Raw genomic sequence first — 25,021 nt, forward strand, 5'->3', positions numbered from 1 at the left:
CTCCCCCTCTCCTCCTCCTCCCGCGCGGGCGGCGCGTGATGCGGCGGGCGCGCGCCCCCGGCCCGCCCCCCGCGGGTCACGTGAGCGCGCTGTTTGGAGGCGGCGTGAGCGGCACCGGGAGGGAGCGACCGACCGACCGACCGGCCGGGGAGCGCGGTGAGGCACCGGGAGACACGGAGCGACGGAGAAGGGGCGAGAGGTGCTTCCGGGCACTACGGCTGCCCCGAGCCCGTGCCTGCCCCGCGGGCTGGCGGCTGTGCCCAGCTGGGGCTCGACTCTCGCCCCCTGCCCGCGGTTTCTGAAGGGCTTGAGGAGCTCCTTCTGCGCTCCTTCTCCTTACTCCGCGTACGGGAAGGGAAGTGCCCTGGTGTCGCGGTTCACCTCCAGCCGGCACCTCAGGGCCACACAGCGGGCTGGGGCGCAGGAGGGAGAGGGTAGAAGCGACCATGAAGATTTTTAAGACTTTTTGAGGATTTTGAAGAAATAAGCTTTCAGTTTCGTGTAGCTAAATGTGCCTCTTCCCTTTTCCTAGTGCGTGGTGAAAGCGAGCTCTCACTTTTCTTTTGAGGAAACGTAACTTTCCCCGTGACGGCTTGTCTGGGAGGGAGTTCCTTAATTTATGGGATCGCACACTAAAGGTTACTTAGGAATCCCGGACTTGACCGTGCAGTGTAACAGGTTCGAGGTTTTGTTAAACAATGCATAGGTTTAGGCTTTAAACTCAACAAGAAGTCATTTTAAAGTATGTGGTGCTTAGGAGAAATGTGAGGTTGTGACTTCGATAGCTATTTGATTCTTGGTTTTCGCTCTGTGTTGTCTGTCTTGTGTGCTGTAAGAGAGGCACTGTGGAGAGGATAGTTCATGGCTGCATTAAAATGCACAATTGCAGCTAATTCTAAATTGGGTATAACTTGAGAATTATACTCCTTAAATTTCGTTTTGGGCGAGAATATGATGTAGGTGTAAAATGTCAATGCTAAATGTTTTCCTTCAGATTAGTTTCAAATCAAAGGTGCATGCTGTGGGGAAAAGTGCATTTTTCTATAAAATAAGACTTTTTCCATAGGTAGACATAACTTATTTTACAGGCATATGTAAATATAACAACAGTTTAACTGTTTCCAGGTGGGTTATCTGATAGGTTAAATTTTCAGAGATGAGCTTGGAACAAAAACTTCATAAATGAAGCAGGGGTCTAATTTTGCAGCCCTTGGGCCTCTTTTTGGCAAATGGATGCTTTTTGAGTAGGAAAACACTTGGTGTTTCTTTAAGCAAAGAAAACCAGATATAATACTAAAAATTGAGCTAATCAAGGACTTTATTTTTGGCAGGTGCAGCTAAAAGCTGAAGCTGTAACACACCCATGAGTGAGCAGCACTAGTCCTGTGCATCCATGGCCTCTGTGCCAGTAATTCCCGACTCCTACAACCATGTCTTGGCAGAGTTGGAGTGTTTGGATCCATTGCTTTCTGCACTCAGGCTGGATTCCAGTCGTCTTAAGGTGAGTTTTTTGTTGCTTGGCTTTTTTCAGTTTTTAAAATTTTTTAAAATTCAAGTAATGACCCCATTTGGGCAACTGTTTGATTAAACCGTAGGATTAATCTAATTGTTTTTGGGTGTGTGTATGCCAGCTTGTGGGGGGGAGTATTTTGGGAAGAAAGAGTGAAGATAAAGGATCCTGTTACTCTGTGTTTTATTAATGCAGCTGTGGGTACATAACACAGCCTGACACAGCTTATGCTGTTTGCTCCAACTGCAGAATGTGCTGTTTAATAATCTTCACCCCCAGTGGTTCAGGAGTGGTACACACAGCTGGTAAACAATGAAGCCTTTAAAAAAACCCCAAAACATAATAATGCAAGAAGATGCTGTGATTAGAACTTCCCAGGTTATGCATTATGATTTTTATTCCTTCAGTGCACGTGTATAGATGTGTCAAAGAGATGGCTTGCTCTAGGCAGCTCAGGAGGAGGACTGAACCTCATCCAGAAAGATGGTTGGAAGCAAAGACTGTTTCTCACTCACAAGGTAAGGGTAAAGAATGTTAAATGAAAATTTCTGGAAATGAGGCTGGGAAAGAGACATTATTTCAGGTTACTATTTATTAAGAGTCAACAGGCATCTTCAGCTTGCTGGATTGTCCAAAGAGGATGAAGTTTTGGCTGCTGTGTTTAGAATAGGTTGTGCTTCTGGAGTGTATCCTCAGAGTGTGTGGTATAACAGATTTCACGAGGTGTGAAAAACATTACTTCAGAGTGTCAGACGTTTGTTTTTCAAATCCTTACTTTTAACAGCAGCAATACAGTCACCTGAGTATTTAAGGATTAGAAGAAAATTTTGAATATGAAACCAGAACTACTCACAAGTAGATAACTGCCAGTGTTTGAATGTCCAAACTGTGATGTATCTGGATAAGTAAAGGAAAGATAGACCAACTTGCTTTTGCTGGAAGAGGTCAGGAAACAGCGACTATTGTTTCTACTGCCAGGTGCTATTTCCTGGGAGCCACTGCTGCTTCCAGCATAGCGTGAATGCAGCCATTGTTTTAAGGTTGGGAGCACTTAATTCTGGCAAAACAACTGCCAAAGGTGTGAGGACAGCAGAATCATTTCTGTGTTTTCCAAATCAAAGAATGCACTGAAGTCCTTGCCCTTGGTGTTGGCATGTTGTTGTCAGCTGCATGTTGGAATAAGCTCAGGATTTGCAAACAAAACCCAAACAGTAAACACCAACCACATCACAACAGTGTGGCAGCATCTGTTGACATGAATCTAGTTTATGTCTCTATCTAAAGATAAAAGCTGCACAGTGGTAGAGGCAGTAGAGCAACAACTTTTACCTGTTCTTACTCCTGTGCTTGTTCTCAGGAAGGTGCCATTTCCCAGGTGGCTTGTTGTTTGCATGATGAAGACTATGTTGCTGTTGCCACCAGGTGAGTGATATACTCTCAGACTTGAGCACTGGATAAATATTTTTAAGAAGCTTCTAAGTTTCAGACTTGGACAGCTGCTGAGAACTTGCAGCTGGGCAGGGAATTACCTGGTAGACACTGCTACAGGATAATTCTCTGCACAGATGGTTTACTTAAGTTTGGTTTGGTTTTTTTTTCTGGAATAATTGTTCTAGATTAGGTATTATTTGTGCCACAGAACATCTGTGGCAGAGCTTATACATGTAAAATTATGATGATTCATGTCTTTGAGAACTTCTGGCATCAAAAGAAGCATTTTCATGAACATGTGAGAGTGAGATTGGCAGTTAATTCCACTTATTTCTTAAAATCCATTTAAATATTTTTCTATGTTCTCACTGGCAAGTGTAATAAATATAGGAATAGCCTTCCAAAGCTGCTTATGCACTGTAGTGCAAAAAAGGACACTTACTCTTCTCCAGAATTAAGAATGTGAAAGCATGCAGCCTCAAACAAAACCAGCTCTGAGGAGTGCTGCTTCACTTGGGTTCCCTCTTTCTTTGGAAAAACGCATTTTTATCAACTGATAAAACATTAGAAGACTTTATTTCAAACTGTATACTCTTTCTAAATTGTTGTAGCCAAGGTCTTGTAGTAGTCTGGGAGCTGAATCAGGAACGTCGTGGGAAGCCAGAACGGATTTATGTTTCATCTGAGCATAAGGGCAGAAAAGTCACAGCTCTGTGTTGGGATACAGCTGCCCTTCGAGTTTTTGTAGGAGATCATGTGGGAAAAGTATCAGCCATCAAGATTAACACATCGAAACAAGGGAAGGTAAAGTGTTGCATACTTTGAGCTTAATTTACTGTGGGTGATGTGTGGAATCTCTTTGTTTATTTTAGTAAAGTGGAACAGAGCAGGATTTGGCAGCTGATGAAGTTCTGGTCGCTTGAACTGTTGGGATGAAGAACCAGTCTCTTGAGACAACAATAGAAATCCTGACCCATGAACTTCCCCCATCCCACTTCTATCTCTTTTAGTAATGCAACATGAAAATGCTTTCAAATATTCAGAATTTAAAATTGGTCAGTCTGCTGCTTCTTGGAATTTACAGATATCTAAGTTAAGGATCTTGGTTTCTGAGCCTGTTGGATTCCTTAGACTCCAGCTACAGGTTCAGCTGTTTTAGTCCTCAGTTCAGCTATTGGTCTGAGAGAGCAGTCCCAGACTCTGGTTTTACTTGGCTTTGTCTGGATGCTCTCATTCTTAAACATCTGGATTAGATGAAATAATTGGTAGATGTCATCAAGCCTACATCCATTATATTTTGTGCAAAGGACACACCTGTTATTGACAGCAGCCTGATTTCCAGCCCTTGAGTGTTCGTTAGGTTTTACCACTACTAGGTCCTTTGTTTCTCCTTTTAATTGGTAAAAAGGAGCAGAACCTGGAAATAGTTGTGTTTATCTGGGCTCTTTCTGGCCCTCTTGGAAGATTTTGATACAATGTTGACTTAGAAGTAGCAAGACCGTTCATTACATTTAAAGAAAGAGGGTTGGAAAAGTCAACTGTGGGAAGAGAGGGAGGAAAGAAGGGCAAGGCCCACAGGATCTGTCTCCTCAGGCCTGTTAAAGAAATGGCACTGTTTGATTTCTCATATAATGCACTTTATCACATTCCTAAGAAGGGAAAATAACTCTAAGCTGGCAAAAATAGTGACTATCTGACAGCAAATTTAAATGCAGTTCCCAGTAGTTTGCTTATCCGTAAGTCCATCTGAGACTGTCCAGCCACCCATGCAAACTGAGACATTGGTATGATAAATAGTATGTGGATAATTTGTGCCAGGGTAGCAGAGAAGGTGAGTTTATGTAAACGATCTAAATCGGAGAGGAGTTGGTTTTTGTATCAATTAATTCCTCAGATCTTTTTCCATAAAACTGCTAACTCAAAGTACTGTGGGGAAAATTGGGGAAAAAAGCAGGAAGGTTAGAATAGCAGGAATAAAACCGTCTCTTAATGTTAAAGAAAAAACACCCTTTATAAAAAAATATCAGGATGCTGCAGGGATATGATTTTTTTTTCTTAAATCTTCAATAATGGTTTTGGGGAAAGGAGGATTTAGACTCCTGTGCCTGTGAGCATTGAAGCCTTGCTTTGTAAAGATGGAGAAGAAAGAAGCTGCTCTGTCTTACGCTGTGTATTCATGACATGCATGAGGTTTTTCTGAATTTTGCAATTTTAATATAATGAAACAGTCTTTACTTTGAACTGAAGACCAGCATGTTTTCTTTCTTTTTTTCTTTTTTAACTGTAGGCTGCTGCTACTTTTGTGATGTTTCCTGTCCAGATTATAACCACTGTAGATTCTCGGGTTGTTCAGCTTGATTATTTGGATGGGAGACTGCTCATATCTTCCCTTACCCGCACTTATTTGTGTGATACTGAGAGGCAAGTTCTGTTTTATCTCTGAAATACTGCACTTCATAGGGTCACACACAGTTTCTGAACTTACATCAATGTCTGTTTACATCACCCATGCTCCCTCAGTCTGTCTGTGAAGATGCTGGCAGGGTAGTGTCAAAAGTTTTACTGAAGTCAAGATAAACAACGTCTGCTGTTCTCCCCTCAACTACCCAGCCAGTAATTCTGTTGTTGAGGGCTGTTAACATGATTTCCCTTTCATAAATTGATGCTGAATATTCATAATCACTGTCTTATTTTTCATGTGATTGGAAATGATTTCTGGGAATGTTCACACCTTCCCATCACCAGGTTGAACAACTGGTTCTGCTGAAGAAATGAATGCTCTGATCAAAGGGTTTTTAACTAATGAATATTTCTGCCCCCTGTCTTTATAAACTTTGTGCAGGCTTTATAATGTTCATTACAGATTTTTTTAAGTACTGAAACCAATTTAGCAACTGGGATTGAGTATTTTTTATTATTCAAGAAAAACATAAAATTAATCAGGACCTGTATTAATGCTCCCTTACTTTAATAAATGCATTCTTTTCCCCGCTAGAGAGAAGTTTTGGAAAATTGGTAATAAAGAGAGAGATGGAGAATTTGGAGCATGTTTCTTCCCTGTTGGAAAAAACAGTGGGAATCAGCAGCCATTAATATACTGTGCTCGACCTGGCTCAAGGATGTGGGAGGTGAACTTCGATGGGGAAGTGCAAAGCACACATCAGTTCAAGCAGCTGCTCTCATCACCACCTCTCCCTGTTGTTACTCTCAGGTAGAAACATGAGTGTTATCAGTAGGAAACTTGCCTGGGACTTCCTTAACACTGAGAAAACTAAGTAAACTCCTATTGCAGTCAAGTGTTTATCCTAGCTGTCATCTTAATACACTCTCCTCTAAGAAGTGTAGCCAGTAATCATCAAAAATGCCAAAACCTTAATTCTGCAGATGTCAGTGTGAGCACAATGAATGCTCACACTTACATCTGTGTGAATGCTGCTGTCATGAGACTGTATTTATTTAATCCAGCCAAGTATTTACAGGATTAAGAATTTTAGAAAGTGATGTTATTGAAGTTATGCTTGTAATTGATAATAATTTTATTTTGCAGGCAGGATCCTCATTATACTGGTTCCCGCTGCTCTCCACAATCTTTATCTTTCCCCAAGCTGCTCTATTTGACGTAAGTATTTGACAGCATAGCTTTCTGTTGATAAAGTAGGCTTAAAAATTTATATGTTCTCCTAATTTATATTACCATCTTCAGCTTTTTGTGTAAGAATTTAAGTATCATGCTAAACAACTTTCTCACATCTTGCTTGCTATGCTCAAGCCACTGCCATCCCTGCCTATTTTACAATTTTTTAAAATTTTACCACAATTGATTGTTGCTCCATTAATGTCTGCTTTGCTTGCAGTGAGCACTGTGTGGTGACCTGGACAGAAAAAGGCATTTATATTTTTCTTCCCCAAAGTGTTCAAGTCTTACTCTGGAGTGAAGTTAAAGGTAAACTAAAGTTTCTTAAACTTTGCTTTGTAGCATTGTCTGTTAGACTGGTCATTCCTGAAGTCCTTGTCTAAAATAGAGCCTTTTCCATCTCAATTTCTGCAGCTCGATTGCAGAACATTTATCAAAAAACTTTGCCTGTCATCTGTCAGGTATATCCTTGAATATTAACTATCTCCCTGCCTCCTCCAGTCAGCCCTTCCTTCCATAGCTCTGTAAACATGCTTCTTGAGAAACAAAATGTGGTGTAGATTGAGTCATATAATACAGTAGTCAAAATGCAGGTGATTAACCTGCAGTATCCTTTCCTCTTTTCTCTTTATTCGGGCTCATTGTCAGGTGTCCTATGAAGGGTAATCTGGTTGCTGTAAGCTTAAAACATAGTGGGGTTTTTTTTTTTTTTTCCTAGCACCTGTCTAAATTGCATCCAGGGAATATTTATTTGGCAGATGAATGAATCCTGATAAACTGTTATGTGTGTATAGTTACAAGCAGAGTCCTACAGTAGTTTTTGTCAGTCAGTCTTTCCCCTTCTCTCTCCTGGTTTTGGTGTTAAGTTTGCAATACCTTTGTTGTAGAATGTTTGCATACAGCATAACTATGGCATTTGAAAACTGCTTGCAGGCCAAAGTTTTTTTTCTGTCAGTGAATGTTTTCCTTCTGTTTCCAAGCTAACAATGATGTATTTGTCATCTTTGTCAGGCTTTAATTTTTCATCTCCCCTCAGAGCAAAAGGAAACTTTTTGGCAACTTGAGTGGATTTTTGGAATGTTTTCTAGAAAAGCAACTCTGGAAAGTGTTGACACTTTGTGTTTTGTAGCAGTTAGATGCTAGGTCAGCACTCTTCCATGTTTGTTTTCCCCATGCCCCTCATGGTTTGCACTCATTTGCAGTCAGATGGAAATATCTTTCACCTTCTTTCAGGAACAGAAAGGAATGTTAACAACTTCAGTCCTTCAGGTACTGTGCATCTTGTTTTGCAGATATTCAGGATATTGCAGTTTACAAGAATGAGTTGTTCTGTCTGCATACAAATGGGAAAGTTGTGCACCTCTCCCTTCTGCTGGTTGATCGCTGCATAGAACGCCTGATGAGAAGAGGGTTCTGGACCCTTGCTGCCAGGGTCTCTTGTCTCTTCCAAAATTCAATTATTTCTTGCAGGGTAAGTAAATACCTCTTTGGAAATGAGCAATAAAACTTCCCTGTCTTTCCTGTCCCCACCATCCATTAAGTTTCCTAGTTACTGAGATTTGTTTTGTTGGACTTCGTAAAAAGTCATCTAAACATTGGTGAAAATAATCCTGCATATATGGTGTCTTTTGTTTTTCATATGTGTATTAGAAATAATAATGTCTGTTTCACTGGGTACTTATAGGCAAGAAAAAATTTGCCTCTAGACAAGCTGGAGCACTTGAAGTCTCAGCTGGATGCCTCAACCCAACAAGATCTCACTGTGCAACTGGAAGAACTTATTTCAAAGCTGGAACCTCTAGATTCTGCATGCAGCAGTAGAAGGAGCAGTATTTCATCTCATGTATGTGTATTGGTAGTGCCAAAAATGTTATCTACAGGTTTTATCTTTATGGCTTAAAGTCACCTCGTTGCTTACTTTGAAGATAAGGCTTTCATTTCTACTCTGTCTATTACAGCTTATAATGCTGCATTCTAAAACTAGGTGGGGTGAAGAGGTATGAAACACCACTACTTGCATTCTGTAAATTCTCAAACCTCTGCCTCTTTCCCATATTATTTTAGGGCTAATGTTTGAGGTGTGGACAAAGATTGATACAAAGATGACTTTTTCCACATGCTTCAGTAAAGATAGTCTTAGTTGTAACTCTAGTTTTATGAGGTGAAAAATTAATGTCTGGGTTCTGAAATCTCTTAGCCCTATTAAAAAAATTGTCATACTCCATGAAGCTAAGCGGAAAGCCCTAAGGAAAAAAAGCATATTCCTGATAAGCATAGAGCTGCTTTTCATAAAAGGGGAAATATTTCATGGTTAATACAATATCCGCTCCTGCTTTCATGTTAACAATGTTTAAAAGTAAAGTTTAAAAAGCCAAGTAATGTAAATATTATCTCGATGTGGTAGGCAAGTTTTTTTCATTAGCAATGGGAAAGTAAACTGTGTAGACTGATCATGGGCAAAAGGTGGTGTGTTTGTCCTGAAACTAAATAGTTTTGCAGGGTCTGTAATTGTGCTAGCTGGGTATGGCTAACCAGCAGAAAGAATACAAACTCTTGGGTTTGCAGCAACAAAGGAGTGAAGTGACAATCTTGGCTGCAGGACTAAAGCTGAGGTGGATTTTGCCTTGCACTGAGAACACGAGTTGTTCCACAGGCTGCTTTCCTAAAGGCAATTTCACCATACACATCTTTTTAAACTCACTGGACTGCACACTTGTTGGCGCCTGTGTCCTTTTCCATTCTGGATATGATAAAATTACACAGTTCAATAGGAGTTTTCCAGGTGGTGAATTATGAAATGCTATGAGGTTATTTGTGTGGGTACAGTTGGTTGAGTTCATTGCAGAAAGTTTAATAAGGAAGTACAACTCACACAATGTCTAACTCCTCTCCCTGGTCTGACAGGAAAGCTTCAGTGTCCTAGACTCGGGAATATACCGTGTTATCAGTCGAAGGGGTAGTCAGTCAGATGAAGACTCATGTTCCCTCCACAGTCAGACATTCTCAGAAGATGAGAGACTTAAAGAATTTCCTGCACACCATGAAGATGAGCAGCTAGAACTTGGTAATGTTCCTTAAAGAAAGTGTGTTGAATGTGTTTTGTTAATTTTACAAGAATTCAGCTGGGTTGGCTCTGTGCTCTTATTTTCCACTATCAACTTATTCATTATTAATACCTGCACAGGCAGGCACTCCACCTTCCAGTCAAAATCCTTCCTGAAACATTGGGTTGAAAAGCTGGCTCCACAGAAATCCAAGCTTAAAAGCAAGCAAAACCCAGAGAAACAAAACAAAAGGTTGAGGGCTTTTATCAAGCATGGGCTTCACTCCAATTTCTCCCTCTCCATGTGTAATCCAATATTAATGCTAAGATATCTTCAGCTGTCTATGCCAGTGTCAATTGAGCTTCCAACAAGATTTGTTTGCTGCCAATATGCTTTTGTAATATTTGTTCCAGGAAAGAATTTTTTTACCTGGACTCTGGCTTATATTTCTTTAGGGAAAGTAGAAGGATTCTGATAAGTGCTCTTGAATTTCTTGCAAGGTTTCCTTCTTACAAGGGATCATCTCTTACACATATGAATGTTACTGTAGGGGTGCTAGAATTGTTAATAACTTACATTTAGCCCATGCAGGGAGCTTTTTTATTTCCTGACAAATGTCTGTCACAAGACTAAAGCTGGAGTGAGACTGTAATGGTCTTGTTCTCTGCTCTGGTTGGGATTGGGAGGGCATGCAGAAACCTGGGATGATGAGGACCTGGCTTAGTTCTAGGTATGGTAGAGGGGCTTTCCAATAAAAAGGCTACTTTTTAGCTTTTGCAAGGACTAGTTGCCAGTTGAGGATGGAGAGAATTTGGATGCGTTGTTGGAGAAAACCACACTGGGGAAGGAGAGTGCAGAAATTGGTATTTACTCACCTCCTTGCCAGTAGTGTTGTCCTGCTGACTAAGCCGCACCCGTTTTGTAGCCTATGTTTACATTTATCTCTTTACCTACATCACCATAAAAACAGGTGAGGAAACTTGGAAGTGCATGATTTCCAACATTAAAACTCAAAGTTGAAATTACTTAATTTTTAAATGTCAGAAGGTGGAAAAGTTCTGTATGTTTCACAAGAGAGAACAAATTTGCTGATTATTTCCAGATAGAGAAGTTCTAGATGCTTCTTGAAGCATGAGTACGCAATTTGGTATTTGAAACAAATGGATATAATGTTTCCCTGCTGACATTGACATAAGATGTAGTAAGTTTTTAGGTTTCTAGTCTGCATAATGAACAAAAGTGGCTTTATTTAAACCAATTGGAAAGTCAGTTGTGACCTTTAGGCATTGTCAAGAGGGACTGTAGATTCTGATGGTAGATTTTCTGTAACAGCACAGCGTCTTTTCCTCTCAACATTGTGGTTGCGGCTGACTGTTGCAAAATGCAGTGTCATCCTGGCTTAAAATGATCCCTTTTTTCTTGCTGACATCACTTAAGGATACAGTGTGTTCGTACCAGGAAATGGTTAAGCAAAACACATTGTAGATACTGTTAGGGATGTAGGAGAGAAAAGGAAATGGTGATTCTGTATTTCCTGTGATTCTTATCAAAAGCCAGAGAGCTGTGGGCTCACTTAGATTTTTAAGCCCATTCAAATAAGAAGGTGATTTATACCCTAATCATGGTTTATGTGTCTCTCTGTTCACATGTGACTTAGATTTTGGAAATCATGTGATGTGAATTGATGTATGCCACAATACTTAATTTTCGTAGATGTGTAAATAACTGTCAGTGGATTAAGTCAAGATTGTGTCCCCTAAATGGACTGTAAGTCTACTTTTAGAAGATAGTTTTCATACAGTTGTTGATCGTCATTTGCCTTGCTGCAGAGCCAAAACACTATTAATAAAGCAGACTTACTAGGTTCAAAGTCAGCAGTAAAATGGCCCTTTAAACCTGGCTCCACACCTTCTTGAGTATTAAAAAAGAAAATATGGTGGGCAGCTTATCCATTAATGAGTTATTGACTTGCAGTTCCTTTCACTGTTCCATTTTTTTGCCAGGCCATTGTTTCATGACTTTTTATTTCAATTCCATTTGTTAGAGAACGTATCTCATGCATCTGTGGTGGTTGAGGCTGACCGGAATGAGACATTTCTCCCATTCAGTATTCCTTTGTCATTCCGTTCCCCATCTCCTCTCGTCTCTCTCCAAGCTGTCAAAGAAAGGTAAAACATGCAGCAGGTTCACTCATCCATTACATCTTTCCCTCTTCTGTCCCCTGAATTTGTAGCATTGTGTGGTTCAGTTCATACTCTGTTCTGTGGGCATATAACGCCTGAACTGGAACACCAGAGATTCAGTGGGGTTTGCTTGGCAATTTAAATCTTTATCTTGGCTCTAGTGAAGATACAGAGAGCTGCTGGTAACTTCAGTGGAGCCAAGACTTCAACCTCAGTTTTTAAACAGTTAATAATTGTTAAATGTCTAAGAATGTTTACTGTTGTCCTGTAAACTGTAGTTGTGGTTTGTATTCAAAGGAAAACTAAATATTGTTTTGGGATTTTGCCTTTCTGGAACTTAGATTTCTTAAGAAAGAGGGAAGGCTTCCTATGTTGCTTGGGGATGAACATTAAAATATTCAAAGCAAATAGATATGGCTAAAACACACTTGCAAAGTGGTCTGTCCTATCCCCACATGAACTCTTGAGTGAATCTAATCAATTTCCCAATGGAATAATGGTAGCTTATGCCTGGTACAAGTAGATCTCTGTCCATTTTATGTGGAAATCACATTACTGTTTTAAAACTTGTGTTAAAAACAATGGGGGATGAGGGGATGGGCATACATATATAAAGAATATAGTGTTAAATACATAACCTAAAGTTTTGGTTAAAGTGCTGTATGTTAATTACTTAGCTAAAATGTCTCTGGCCTGGCAATGGTCTGAAAAATTGCATAGCCTTCCCTTGATCACTTCAGTATGTAAATCATGTCTTGCAACAAAGAATTGTAGCTGCTATCAGTGGTGTGAGAATCTCAGAATAAACATCAGAAGTACATACAATGTTTAGAGTTTTCTAAACTGTAATCAGTCTTGAGCAATTTACTAGTTTTAAGTGTTTCTGCTAATAATGAGAGCTAAGTTTTCAAGTATTCACTGTGTGCAAGTAATCATTAAATACAATACTGTCATATTTGCAGTAGATTTTTAAAAGTTTAGCTTTAAGCCTTCTATACACTAAAGTCCATTTGTTTTACTAAATTTGAATATTTTCTGCCTTCTTCAGCAACCTTTAATTTTTGCTATATTTTGTTATAGTAAAAGATGCTGGGTTGGGGTTTTTTTGGTTTTGTTTTTTGGGTTTTTTTTTTAATTTCTTTTGCACTGTGCTTGTTTTTGGTGGTTTGGTTTTTTTGGTTTTTTTTTTTGGAGCAGAAAGCAAATTTTTCTGTTCAAATCTTGATGTAGTTCTCTTCATGGCAGTGCTAGAAGTAATTGAGTTCTGGTATGTTCATTGAACTTTCTTTTCAATAAAATATCTAAAGGGATGGGGAGTGCTAAGTGAAAAGGACATTTTTGTGAGCTTTGTAATCTGAAGAATTAATTTGAAGCATTGTAAAGTGGTTTTTTACCACCAAGAGGGACATAATTTCCTAAAGGTGCTTTGTTTTTAAAAGCTTTAAAATGCAGCGTAGCCAATCTGCATTTATTTGCATACCAATTTCAAATGCATGTCAAAAACTACAGCTAATGTTGGTATGTGATCCTGCTTGCCCAGCAGGAGTTTTAAATACTTCAGGTTTCTATGCTGTGATGAAAATATAGAACATGACTGAAGTATGAATTTTGAGCAGATTCTTAGTAAGCTTTTTTCCTGTTGGTCAGCACTGCTGTCATCCTTTTCTCAAGAGTTCTTCAGATTATTAAGCTTCTGAAATGATGGCTTAAGTGAAGAGTGCTTGGTTTGATCACTTCTGAACTTCTGATTTCAAATGTTTGAACTTCTGATTCCTAGTGTTTCCAGCTTTGTACGCAAAACCACGGAAAAAATTGGCACACTTCATATAAGTCCTGAATCTCGAGGGAAGCATGAAGTGAAGGATGAGGAGCAGCTGCCAGAGCTAACTGTTAATCCAGTAGCATCTCCCCAGGAAGAGAGAGAGTGAGTGCAAAATCACATTTTCTTAGCAGTTGTATTTGCTGGATGTCCTGAGGATAGCAACCTAAAGGAAAGCTCTTTAAAGCGGAATGAGGAACTTGGTATTAGGTTTTTCCAGCTGCCTTCATTGCTATGGTGGGTTTCACTGGGTCTTCCCAATTCCTTTGCTAGAGCTGATGAGGAAATGAACACAGTGCTAAATTACTTCATATTCCAGTGCTAATTTACTATTTTGGACTTTCATACAGTGGTATGGTACTGTTTTTTTTCAGTACCTGCAGAAATGTACTATAGCTGGAGTAGAACCATCATAGAAGGCCACAAAAATAGTATTTTCTGTTGCTTTTCTTGCCAAATTTATCCATGATTTCTGTTGAGCTGTTCCTTCTTACAAATGAAAGCTTTGAATTTAATAAAGAAATTAATGTTGTTGAGGAAATTTGTGAGGAAATCCTCACTTAAATAATTTAAGTTAATACTTCAGATAAGACTGAAATGAATGTGGTTTTCTAGGTCAGAACCCCAGAACTGCCAACTTCCTGAGGAGGACCGTCTGAGAGATCTCAAGGCTGCAACAGCAGAAACTATGTAAGCAGAGAAACTTTTTACTGTATAGATAGATTGGACTTTGTTAGAAAAAATGATTGGGTTGTTTGGCTTTTTTCCCCATTCATTACATGCACGTAAGAGTGATGATCTAAGTGTCTACTAGCACAGCCTGAAAAGATCTCATTTGGTGAATGATTTGATTCCTCTTTTTCAATCCAAGCAAAACCCACTAAAAGCTTATTTAGGTACTCTAGCATTATCCCTTTGTCTTAATTACAGGCATAGTTTAAAAAAAAATCAAAATTGCGAACAAAAATTCATTCTAAAAGAAATCCTGGGGAGCTCAAAATGTACTAAGATAAAATGTAGACAGTATGAAGTAGCCTAAATTCTGTTTGATGCTCTCAAAATTCCAGAAAAATCAACAACTGACTCTAAGTCAAATGTAGGAGTATACTTTGAAGCATATTTGAAACTTCACTTGCATCTTGTAACTGTTAAACTTAGCAAACTTCCTTTTTATGCTGCAGAGCCAAACTCCAGGATCCCCTGGTTTTGTTAGAACCTCAGTGTATGAGAAGGGTCTTACAGGAATGGCTTGTCTATCTAGAAGAAAAATTCAGCAGCAAAGAGCATTCTGCTTTGTCAGCTAAGAAAAGCAAGACTGTGTGTGCTGAAGAACAGAGGCCAGTCCTGGAAGAAAACCTTCAACTGACTCCAACTGACAGAGACCCAGTAGACAAGGAACAGAGTGATGTTTTGGAAGACTGCATTGAAAAGGAGAACACTGATGAAACCTGTGTAAGCAAAACCATGTGTGGAAATGGTACTGATTTGGTGGGACCTCTGGGCTGCGGCTTTCAGGTGTCTCCTCCATGTGTCATCGAACCAGATGTTCTGAAGGATCTCGTGGAGTTGACAACTCTGTGCTTTGAGCTGCGTGTCTTTTCTTGTGGAAGTGGTGAGGCTGAGGAGAGCAATGATGGAAGTCTGCCACCAGCAGCTTCAGGGACTTTGGCTTGTAGGTTTATGCAAAGCTACTTCTTTCTTTTGGACTTAAAGAGAGTAAAGCAGTGTATTATAACCACATGTGCAACCAGCCCTGATGTATGGGAAATATACATTGCAGGATTGAAAGGTAAGTAATGAACACTGTACTACTTCTTAAACTGAAAATAAGACTGTCTGGGAGGTAAAAAAGAAAAAAGCCTTGAAAACACTCTTAATTGTGTCTGCAGATTTTCCTTATTGTGTCTGCAGCTCTTGCTTCTGCCAGTGTAGTGTGGCAGGGGGAGGATGGTTGGTGTGTGGAAGTGTTTGTTCCATTTTTGGGTTGTTTGGTTGTTTGTTTTTCCCTCAAATACTTCCCTTAGGAAGAACTTAGCCCAGTGGGTTAGAGCATAGTGCTAATGATGTGGGTCTAAGCCCTGTACGGACCATTCACTTAAGAGTTGGACTTGAGGATCCTTGTGGGTCCCTTCCAACTGAGAATAATTTGTGTTTTCTTCAAAAAAAAAACCTGCTGGGTGCTTGGAGAGATTGTTCTCCCCTTTGCCCACTTTGCAACTTTGACCCTGTTAGTTTGCATGGACCTTGCTGACTGAACACTGTAGTGATCACAGCCAAGTTACAAACAAGCATTTGTGCTTCTGAGAGTAAAAGTGTATTAATTAGGGTCATAAGTCTGTAGAAACAAGGCAAAAGGGAGGGGAGGGGCTTCAGCACTTGCACTGGAAGATTCAACTTGTAGAGGAATATGATTAACATGAAACAAAACTGAATGGAGTGGATAGTTCCATACAGATGAGTGGCTTGTGATCACCTTACTCTTCCCTGTTCCCTGAAATACTTTCTGATCTTTTTGATGCCTCTTTAGTTTTATTGAACCAATGCTTCTTGATTATATTGGAAAACAGAACTTATCTGTTCTCTGCATTCAGAGAACATTCTCTGCATTTTTCTGCCTTATATATTTCTTTCAAGAGTGAATTAAAGCCTTAGCATTGATTCGGAGATTAGACAACAGAGATTAGTTAAACAACAGAATCTTGCTTTGAGGGTTGGTATCTGGTATTTGTGTTTCTGGGAATCTCTTCACTGTTTGGATTCTGAGAGCCCTAGAAGTGAACATAGTGTAAGCATTCCCAGTTTGTCCTTAGTTGGACTGCACTTGTTCCTGTAGGTTAATAAATGCATTTTATCAGCATTGAGGTGGGTGTTGAACTTCCTGTGAAAGCAGTGACAGCTGTTGTTCAGCAGAAGGACAAAAGGAGGGGCAGGGTGTATTAAGGAAAAAAACTTGCCCATAATTTGGAACTCATGCACTGATTTATTTCAGAACTAACTTGTCACAGTCCAGTGGCTTTAGCAATGGAAAGTGAAGATATGTTGAAAATACTGAAGCTGCTGCATGACCTGGGGCCATGGGATGACAGCCCATTGTTACTGGCACATGCCCAAAGGTTTGTACCCAAATCCTCTTTTTCTCTTCAGTGTTGGTAACTTCCTGGCAGGAATTGCTTCACTTAGCATGTCATAAAGATTTCTGCAATCTCTTAGAGAGGTTACCTTTCAGTACTATCTTGAACTTGCAAGAGATCTTGAAAAAATTACCATTCTGCTGTTTGGTACTAAAAATAGTTTGTATTCTCTCTCCAGGCTTTATGAAAAATTTGGGGAGACAGCTCTTCGGCCCTTGATCAAGTTCCACCCCTCTATTTTGCCTTCTGATATTAAACAGCTCTGCAGGAATTATCCAGCTCACTTTTTAGCATATTTAGATAGTCTGGTGAAATCAAAGCCAGAGGATAAAAGGTAAGTGGAATATAGAATCCTTTTCATCTGTCTGCTCTCTTCATCATGTAGCTGTGTGGAGCTTTTTCTCATTTTGGCTTTTGGGGACTTGTTTAGTGTTTCTGTATCTGCATGCTTGGTGTTCTTTAGCACTAGGTTCCAAGTGATTCTGCCAGTTTTATTTGGTCTTAGACTGGAGTTTTTTTTAGGTTTATATTCTAGTTTTAGAAGGGTTTTCCTAAATAATACTTTTCATGAAATTGACCTTTTTTTTGTTCCCATGTCTGCAGTTGAGTGTACCAGGGTTAGATGGCATTTAAAAAAATCCCAGGCAAACCAAACCTAAAAAAAAAAAAGCCCAAAAAGACCCCAAACCAAATCTGGGGATACATAACCTGCAGACTTGATTTTCTGTACTTGCCTCAGTTTCTAGAAGCATAAATTGTTTTAGGCTTTTCCACATTTAATTTTACGTTTCCCTCCCTTTTTTTTTTTCCTTTGTTAGTTTGTCCACACATAATTTCTGCTTCTCTATATCTGGTTTATTTAAAACTGGTAGGATTTTTTTTTTTAATGTGTGCTTTGTTTTCCAGGCCATTTCTCCTTAGGTCTCTTCTGCAGCCAGAATCTGTACGGTTGGATTGGTTGTGCTTAGCAGTTTCTCATGATGCTCCACAAAGGACAAACACTGTGGATGAGGAAGGAAATCCCAGGTAAAGTGGGTTTCGCCAAGGTCCAGGGAGTGCAGTAGACAGGTCTGCTTTCAGGTTCGATTTTGTATGACAGTTGGGATCACTGACTCCTGGGAGCACATTGCAGAGTTCATCACAAACAGCCAAAGGATTGGATAACTTTTATCTGTAATGCCTTCCAGATTGATTGTTCTACTGAGACTGTACATGGTGTTTCATTCATTTTTCCTCCTCTCTTTTCATAAATCTGCCATGATGTTCTGAAGAAAATCAATAATACTTTAAAAATTAATTCCTCATCTTCCAGGCCACGATCACATTTGTTTACTTGGGGCTACAGCCAGCTCATTCTGCTTTTGATTAAACTCCCAGCTGATTTTGTTATGAAAGAGAAGATGGCTGACATCTGTAAATCACATGGGTAAGGAGAAAACATGCTAATTCTTGATACTTGGTTAGTTGGTTTTCTAACCCTGAGAAGATTCGAATGAAAATGACCTGTCTGCTTCTTGTTTGGACAGGGTTTATTTGAAAAATTTTCCTTTTATGAGGATGAGTATTGAATGTCCAATTTAATCTACCAAATACCCCTTCTGGTTGAGTGGTATTCCTCATGTCCCTGCTCTATTTCTGATATTCAATAAGTTTACTTGCTTTTTCTTTACTGATTACTTAAATGAGTATGTAATTGTTCTTGGCTTTAGTTTGAACTGAGTATTTGATTCCTGGAAATCTTTACTCTCTTATTCAAGATTTTGGCCTGGATACCTTTTTCTCTGTCTGGAGCTGGATAGAAGAATAGAAGCCTTTACTAATATTGTTTATTTGGATGATTTGAGCCTGTTGAATGGAGAAGATGGTTAGTAATTCTTAAGCTGTGTAAACATACTTCCGTGATGTAGGAACTGCCCTTATATAGTGGTATGCCCAATGTTGAGTTAAACTTTTATTGTTTTAAGTGCTTTTGTAGCCCTGTGTGTAGTACAGCATATTTGAAATGCATAAACTGGTGTTGCACTCTTGTATCTTCATGCTGTGTTTTGTGAAATCACTTGTGCTGGAAAATGCTTGCAAGTTGAACAATCTTGATTTCTTCATCGGTTTGGAGTAAAAGCTTCTTGTTGAAGACAGAGGAATAGGAAACCTTCCTGTGCAGCTCAAAGCTCTCCCACTACATGTGCACACACCCGAAGTTAGGGTGAGCAAAGCATTGTACCACAAGGCAGAACTTAGAAGGAAATTCACTCCAGCCCTAAGATGGACAAAACTTCGTCTCTTGACTTAATCTAAAGCCTTGAATACTGAGCTATTGTGAAGCTTTCACCACTAAATCTTTACACTGAATCAGTCAGGGCAGTACATTTTTGTGCACAATTTGCTTGTTGATGATGCTTGGTTTCCTAAAATCTTTGGAGTAAAACAGAATAGCTAGTTTCCTTTTTATGTACAGATATAGTTTAAACAGTAGGTTTAGAATAATCTTTGTCTTACAAAGAATGTAACAAACTCATTTTACATCTAGGTTCCATTCCAGAGACCATAGAAGAATGGAAGTTTCTTCTACATCTTGCTCAGAATCACAGCACAGCTTTCCACCACCACAGCCCACAGAATGGGAATGCTGTCAGCAATGGAGGCCTGAGCTGCCCAGACTGCATCACTGTAGAAAATGTTGCTCTACTGCTGGCCAAGGCCATCGGCCCAAATCGTGCCTTGCCTCTCTTGCAGGAGTGTGGCTTGACACTGGAATTGTCTGAGAGATTTACTGGTGTCTGTGAGATACTGAGAATTGCTGAAAAAAGGCAGAGGTAAGAGATGTGTTAGCAGAAGGTGCACACTATTCTTTTTGGATCTCCTTGGTGCTTTAAACTTTCTTTTCAGTTTACAAGAAGATAAAGTGCTTCACATTTTTACCTTCTGTTTTAGACTCAAGTGAAAGCTTTCCTATTTAAGAACTATGTGTTTTGCAATGTAGGCATATTAAAATTGAAAATGTGTAAACAGGAAATCATACATTAAAGGTGTAGGTGAAGGAGATTCTCTGAACGAGGTCTGTCCTACAGACTCTGATCATGCCTATCCATTCCAGAGAAGGTATGCATGCTGATGTCAGGATGCTACTTCTGAAATGCAATTACATTTTTTGCAAAGTTTTCTTTAAAAAATCAAATCCAAACTCTGTTGTTCTTTCTGTTCTTAGTGTTCTTACTGTTTGACTTTTTTTTTTTTCCCTTTGCTTTAATTGCAGAGCACTGATTCAGTCCATGTTGGAAAGATGTGACCGGTTTTTGTGGTCTCAGCAAGCATAGAAAACAACTTGGGAAAACTTTGGGAACATTTTATATTGTAATGACTGTATATTAAAGTGCCTCTTCCATTTCACAGGCCCTTAAAAATAACAAACTCCTGTCTAAAAGTTCAGTTATACTGAGCTAGTCTCCATCTGGCAGGTATCTGACCTGGAAATGGTGACAGTTCTTCCTTATTCCTTTGGAGATGAGCTTTGGACTGTAGAACATAGATCAAAACAAGCCAGGATATATCTTGAAATTAAGATCACAGATTTCTAAGATGAAAATTGCTGAATTTATTTTAAGTCTATAACTTAAGTGTTTAGGGATATGAGCCCCTAAGTATTAAATTATGGTGTATAAAATTCTTTTGGTTCTTTGTTTGCAAACATGAGAAACCATTCCTGGGAAGTGTCTAAGCCTACACTTGTTCAACTTTCCTGTACATGACACTTACCCTCCTGTTGCTGTAGAAGTGTTTATTAAGGTACCCTTTGGTTTTTTTTCCCCTCTTAAATTATATGGACAGATCTTGCCTATTTGAAATGCATTAACCAAGCCAAGTCTTAAAATGGGAGGGAAATATTTTTAAGTAGGGGATTTGTGGTTAAAATTGCTGATTAACAGACAAACTTGTTAAATGAACTTGCTGTTAAACTACAAGCACGATATTTCTAAACTGCCCATACCTGTTTGTGCAATGTGACCATAGATATCAGTTGTGATACTCCAACAAACCTCAGGACAGTGGAATTAGAATCAGTCACTGAAGTTGCAAAAGACCCTGAAGATCCAACCTTCCACCTTCAGCCTAGCACTGCCAAATCCACCACTCAGCCACCTCCCAAAGTGCCATGTCTATGTGGCTTTTAAATGCCTCCGGGGATGGTGACTCCACCACTTCCCTGGACAGCCTGTTCCAGTGCTGGACAACCCTTTTGTGAAGAAATGTTTCCTGGTATCCAGTCAAAAAGTCTCCTGGAACATCGTGAGGCCAGTTCTTCTTGTCCTATCCCTTGTTACTTGGGAAGGAGAAACCACCCCCCTGCTGGCTACACCCTCCTTTCAGGCAGTTGCAGAGTGATAAGGTGCCCCTTGAGCTGCCTTTTCTCCAGGCCAAACACCCCCAGCTCCCTCAGCCACTCCTCACAGAACTTGTGCTCCAGACTCTTCACCAGCTCCATTTCCCTTCTCTGGACTCACTCCAGCCCTTCAGTGTCCTCCTTGTGAGATGTCCAGAACTGGACCCAATAGCACTTGAGGTGTGGCCTCACAGTGCCAAGTACAGGGGACAATCACTGCCCTGGTCCTGCTGGCCACACTATTGCTGATCCAGGCCAGGATGCCCTTGACCTTCTTGGCCACCTGGGCACAGCTGGCTCATGTTCAGCTGCTGCCACCAGCATCCCCAGGTTCTTTTCCACTGTGCAGCTTCCCAGCCACTCTGCCCCAGCCTGTAGCACTGTCTGGGGTTGTTGTGACCAAAGGACCCAGCATTTTGTCTTGTTCAACCTCACACCATTGGCCTCAGTCCATCGATCCAGCCTCTCCAGATCCCTCTGCAGAGCCTTCTGTCCTCCAGCAGACCAACACTCCCACCCAACTTGGTGTGTCTGCAGACTGACTGAGGGAGCCCTCGATGCCCTTGTGCAGATCATCAGTAAAGAGATTAAACAGGACTGAGCCCTGGGGAGGAGCACTTGGGGCTGGCCACCATTTGGATTTAACTCCCATTTCCCACCAGTCTCTTGGCCTGGCCATCCAGCCAGTTTTTTGCTTGGTGAACAGTTCTTGTGTCCAAGCCATAAGCAGCTCATTTCTCCAGGAGAACATTGTGGGAAACAGTGTCAAAAAGTTTTACTGAAGTTCAGGTCAACTTTGGTAATTCCACAATTAATTCTGACATTTTGGAAAGTGAGAAGATTTTTTTTTAATAATAGTCTTAAAAGCTGAAGGTTTACATAAGTATTTTTAGATGGACGCTGTCAAGAAAGAAGTCTTTTTACATATCTGGTTGTATGAAGATTCTCAAACTCACTTGGATTTTATATCTCATTTACAGAACTATGCTTTGTACCAGCACTCCTTCTGAGCTTAATAAATCTTTGAAGAAGTTTATTTTTAGGCTTCTAGTTTCGACCCTCTTCACTGTCTGACTCACATTTTAAGTAGAAGACCACAGCATCTGATCAATATTTGATTTTCACAAATGTCATTTAAATAAAAATGCATTCATTGGAATGAAATTTAATTTAAATGGATAATTTTGTTGTGAAATTACTTGAAAATACTGCTTTATAAGGAATCTTTTTATGTAGTCTTGCAGCACTTGTAGTGCTGCCAACTAATATTTTTCACCAAAATAGGACTTAGTACAACTTTCAGCCTTTTGAGAGATGTGCTCTGCAGACTATTTCAACTTCATTGCGAGAAAAACTTGGGTGTAGAGGGTTGGTTGCTTTGCTAGAGGAAGTGAAGTTCCAGGGAGACTATGAGTGGCAGGCTTTCATCCATTCAGTGTTGCTTGTGGAAAAGCCAATACAGAACTATTTCTAAAGCACAAAACTTCAAGTCTTCTGGGGTTTAGATTCTGCCATTGGAAACAGAAGGATCTGTGCCATCAGGAATACCCCATGCTCTCACACTAAGACTGGGAATGGGAGGCAGGCACCTACCAGATGGTGCTGGTGCCTGTTCTCTTCCCTGCCAGATGAGCCTGCTGCTGCCTCAGGGGCTGCCACAGTTGCCTACCTCGGCTTATGCAGTGTGTGAGATATAGCTGAGTGTTCCCCTTGCCTTCCTTAGAGGAATTCCTGGATTTCCGAGAATGTGCCTGGCTTGCCTCCATATCGTTCCACTTTGCTTGGTGTATTTTGTGTACACATCAGTCTCTTTCTTACTTCTGGGAGTGTTTTGTACACTTGGTTGACTTTGACTGAGGGTTGGGGCTTTTTGGTTTTTTTACAGTACATCATAATTCCAGTTAGAGCCTTTTTAAAAAAAAATTGTGTCAGAAGGATAATACAGGTAACATAATGGGAAGCATTTGTTCAGATTTTGTGTCTGAAGTGAGCTTGTGTTTATGATTTCAACTAACATGGCTGTCAATAAAGAGTGAGAGTTTACTGTCTGGAGTTGGAAAATGAACGTTTCGTATTCCGGGTGAGTTTGTTTTCATCTCATATGCGTAAGGTGAAGAGACTGTATGTGAGAAGGTCTTCTGTTCAGAAATTACAGCTGCACAGAGCAAAGCTCCTGTCAGCCAGCTGAGCACACCCTGCTGACAGCTCAACCAGCCCCACTGGGGAGATGAGCTGCAGCTCAGCTATGGTTTTTGTGGGTGACTGGTGGTGGGAGAGACTCTTAAGAAGAAGAGATGAATAAAGGGAGTTTAGCCTGAAGCAGCTTTAAATAGAAGCTCTGATGGTAGTGGTTGTTTTTTTTTCCAAAAAAGTATCATACCTTAATTTCACATTTTTTTTTCATTATTAGAAACCTATGGGTAAAACAATTTTACTTCAGATAAATAGCATTTTCAATCTGCTTCTTGAAAGGAGACAAGTTTGCAGTTGTTCTCCATGTCTACAAGACCGAGGTCGGTGGTAGTATATATTCCATACTTGGCAAAACTCCTGAAGTGAGCTATTTAAACTTAAATAAGGTACTGTTTTTCCCAGATTAAGAAATAACAGCAACTATTACAGTGCCTGAGCTGGGAATTCACCTCATCCCCTTTTTTGGTCTGACTTTCTTAGATTGCAAAATTGTGGAATGTTTGTAGAACATAGGTTGCATCTACAGATATTTACAGTTAGAGGGCAACCAGTATCAGGTTGCTTTTTCTCTTAACTGCATCAGAGTGTACAAACACAGAAAATGGTTTCCAGGCCCCCCTCAAAGTGTTGTGTTTCCCAGTGTGCACACGCTGCCAGTGTTTTATTGCTAGGCTAGGAAGAAAAACTCAGTTCAAACCTTCCTCCACACTTGGAGGCAGCTTTTCCCCTTTCTGTTGCGAAAGCAGCAGTTTTGGCTGCAGCTCTTTTCTGTAAGCCAAGGGTCGTGACCTGGCGTGCAGGCCAAGAGGATTCCGGAAAGCAGAGCTCAGAGTGTTTTGTTCCCTGCTGGAGCCCCAAGCTGGAGCTTTATCTCAGTTCCATAGGGAGCTCCAGCATTGCTCTCACTGCTGCTGTTCTCCTTGCTGGACACAAGGGGCTGCACTCTGAGATCTTCTAAAGAACCCCTCCAGCACCTGCCTTATAATTATGTTCATGTTTTGCAGAAAATGTTGGTTTGGAGAGAATGCAAAACAGCGTAAGACTCAAAGTATCCTCTGTGGTCCAAAGCTGAACTCTTGTAGGCAAAAAGTTCCTTACGTCAGTTTTGAAGGCAAGGCTTTGTTCTAGATCCCTGCATGAAACACCACATGCCTATACCCCAAATTAAGGAGGAATTTTCCAGATTTTTAGAAGCCAGAAAGGTGACAGACAGGGCGATTTGCAGACAGCAGAGAAGCGCTTGAGCTGCCATGTACTGCAAGGATGTAGGTCATCACCAGAATGTGAACAGAGTTGCAGCAGAACACAGCACTCCAGTTCCTGCTCTAGCTGAGCTGTTACATTGTGAAGAATCAGGTTCATGGGTGGCAGGGGACAAAAATCTCTGTCTGCTCCCTGGTTTTTGCAAGGTTTCCTAGTCCATTGGGTTAGGGTTTTGATTCTTGTTGTGAATTGTTGCATTCTGAGATACTCTGTAATTACGTTGTATCCGTCCTGCTGCTCCAGGCCTGTCTGTGGAAACTGTTTCCTCTCCCCTTAAGCTAAATTTTTTGACGGAAGTCTGGTGACGCCCAAGGAAGTTACTGTTGACACTTTATTGCTTTGTTTCACCTCTTTGGACTCGCCTCTGCCCTGCAAGTCCAGCAGTAAAACGTTTGCAGTGGCAGAGTTGTGAGTAGGGCTGCTATCTCTATGTAA

The 25,021-nt window shown here is 40.3% G+C and overlaps 1 protein-coding gene across 1 annotated transcript; it reads left to right on the top strand.

Annotated features, from left to right (window-relative positions):
* The first annotated feature begins 10 nt into the window (after nt 1–10).
* HPS5 (HPS5 biogenesis of lysosomal organelles complex 2 subunit 2) lies at nt 11–23,180 on the top strand. The gene is made up of 23 exons (XM_085062942.1): nt 11–156; nt 1,332–1,501; nt 1,918–2,028; nt 2,868–2,932; nt 3,553–3,745; nt 5,229–5,366; nt 5,941–6,152; nt 6,489–6,560; nt 6,796–6,884; nt 7,868–8,046; nt 8,260–8,418; nt 9,480–9,639; nt 11,664–11,787; nt 13,580–13,726; nt 14,237–14,311; nt 14,803–15,410; nt 16,611–16,734; nt 16,931–17,086; nt 17,659–17,778; nt 18,065–18,178; nt 18,510–18,616; nt 19,280–19,565; nt 20,006–23,180. Exons 2-23 carry the CDS (start codon nt 1,394–1,396, stop codon nt 20,064–20,066), a joined length of 3,408 nt encoding a protein of 1,135 aa, XP_084919068.1. The 5' UTR covers nt 11–156; nt 1,332–1,393; the 3' UTR covers nt 20,067–23,180.
* The last annotated feature ends 1,841 nt before the right edge of the window (nt 23,181–25,021 follow it).

This window comes from Lichenostomus cassidix, chromosome 5 (assembly GCF_008360975.1).
Source record: "Lichenostomus cassidix isolate B80296 chromosome 5, HeHo_3.0, whole genome shotgun sequence".
Lineage (NCBI taxonomy): Eukaryota > Metazoa > Chordata > Aves > Passeriformes > Meliphagidae > Lichenostomus > Lichenostomus cassidix.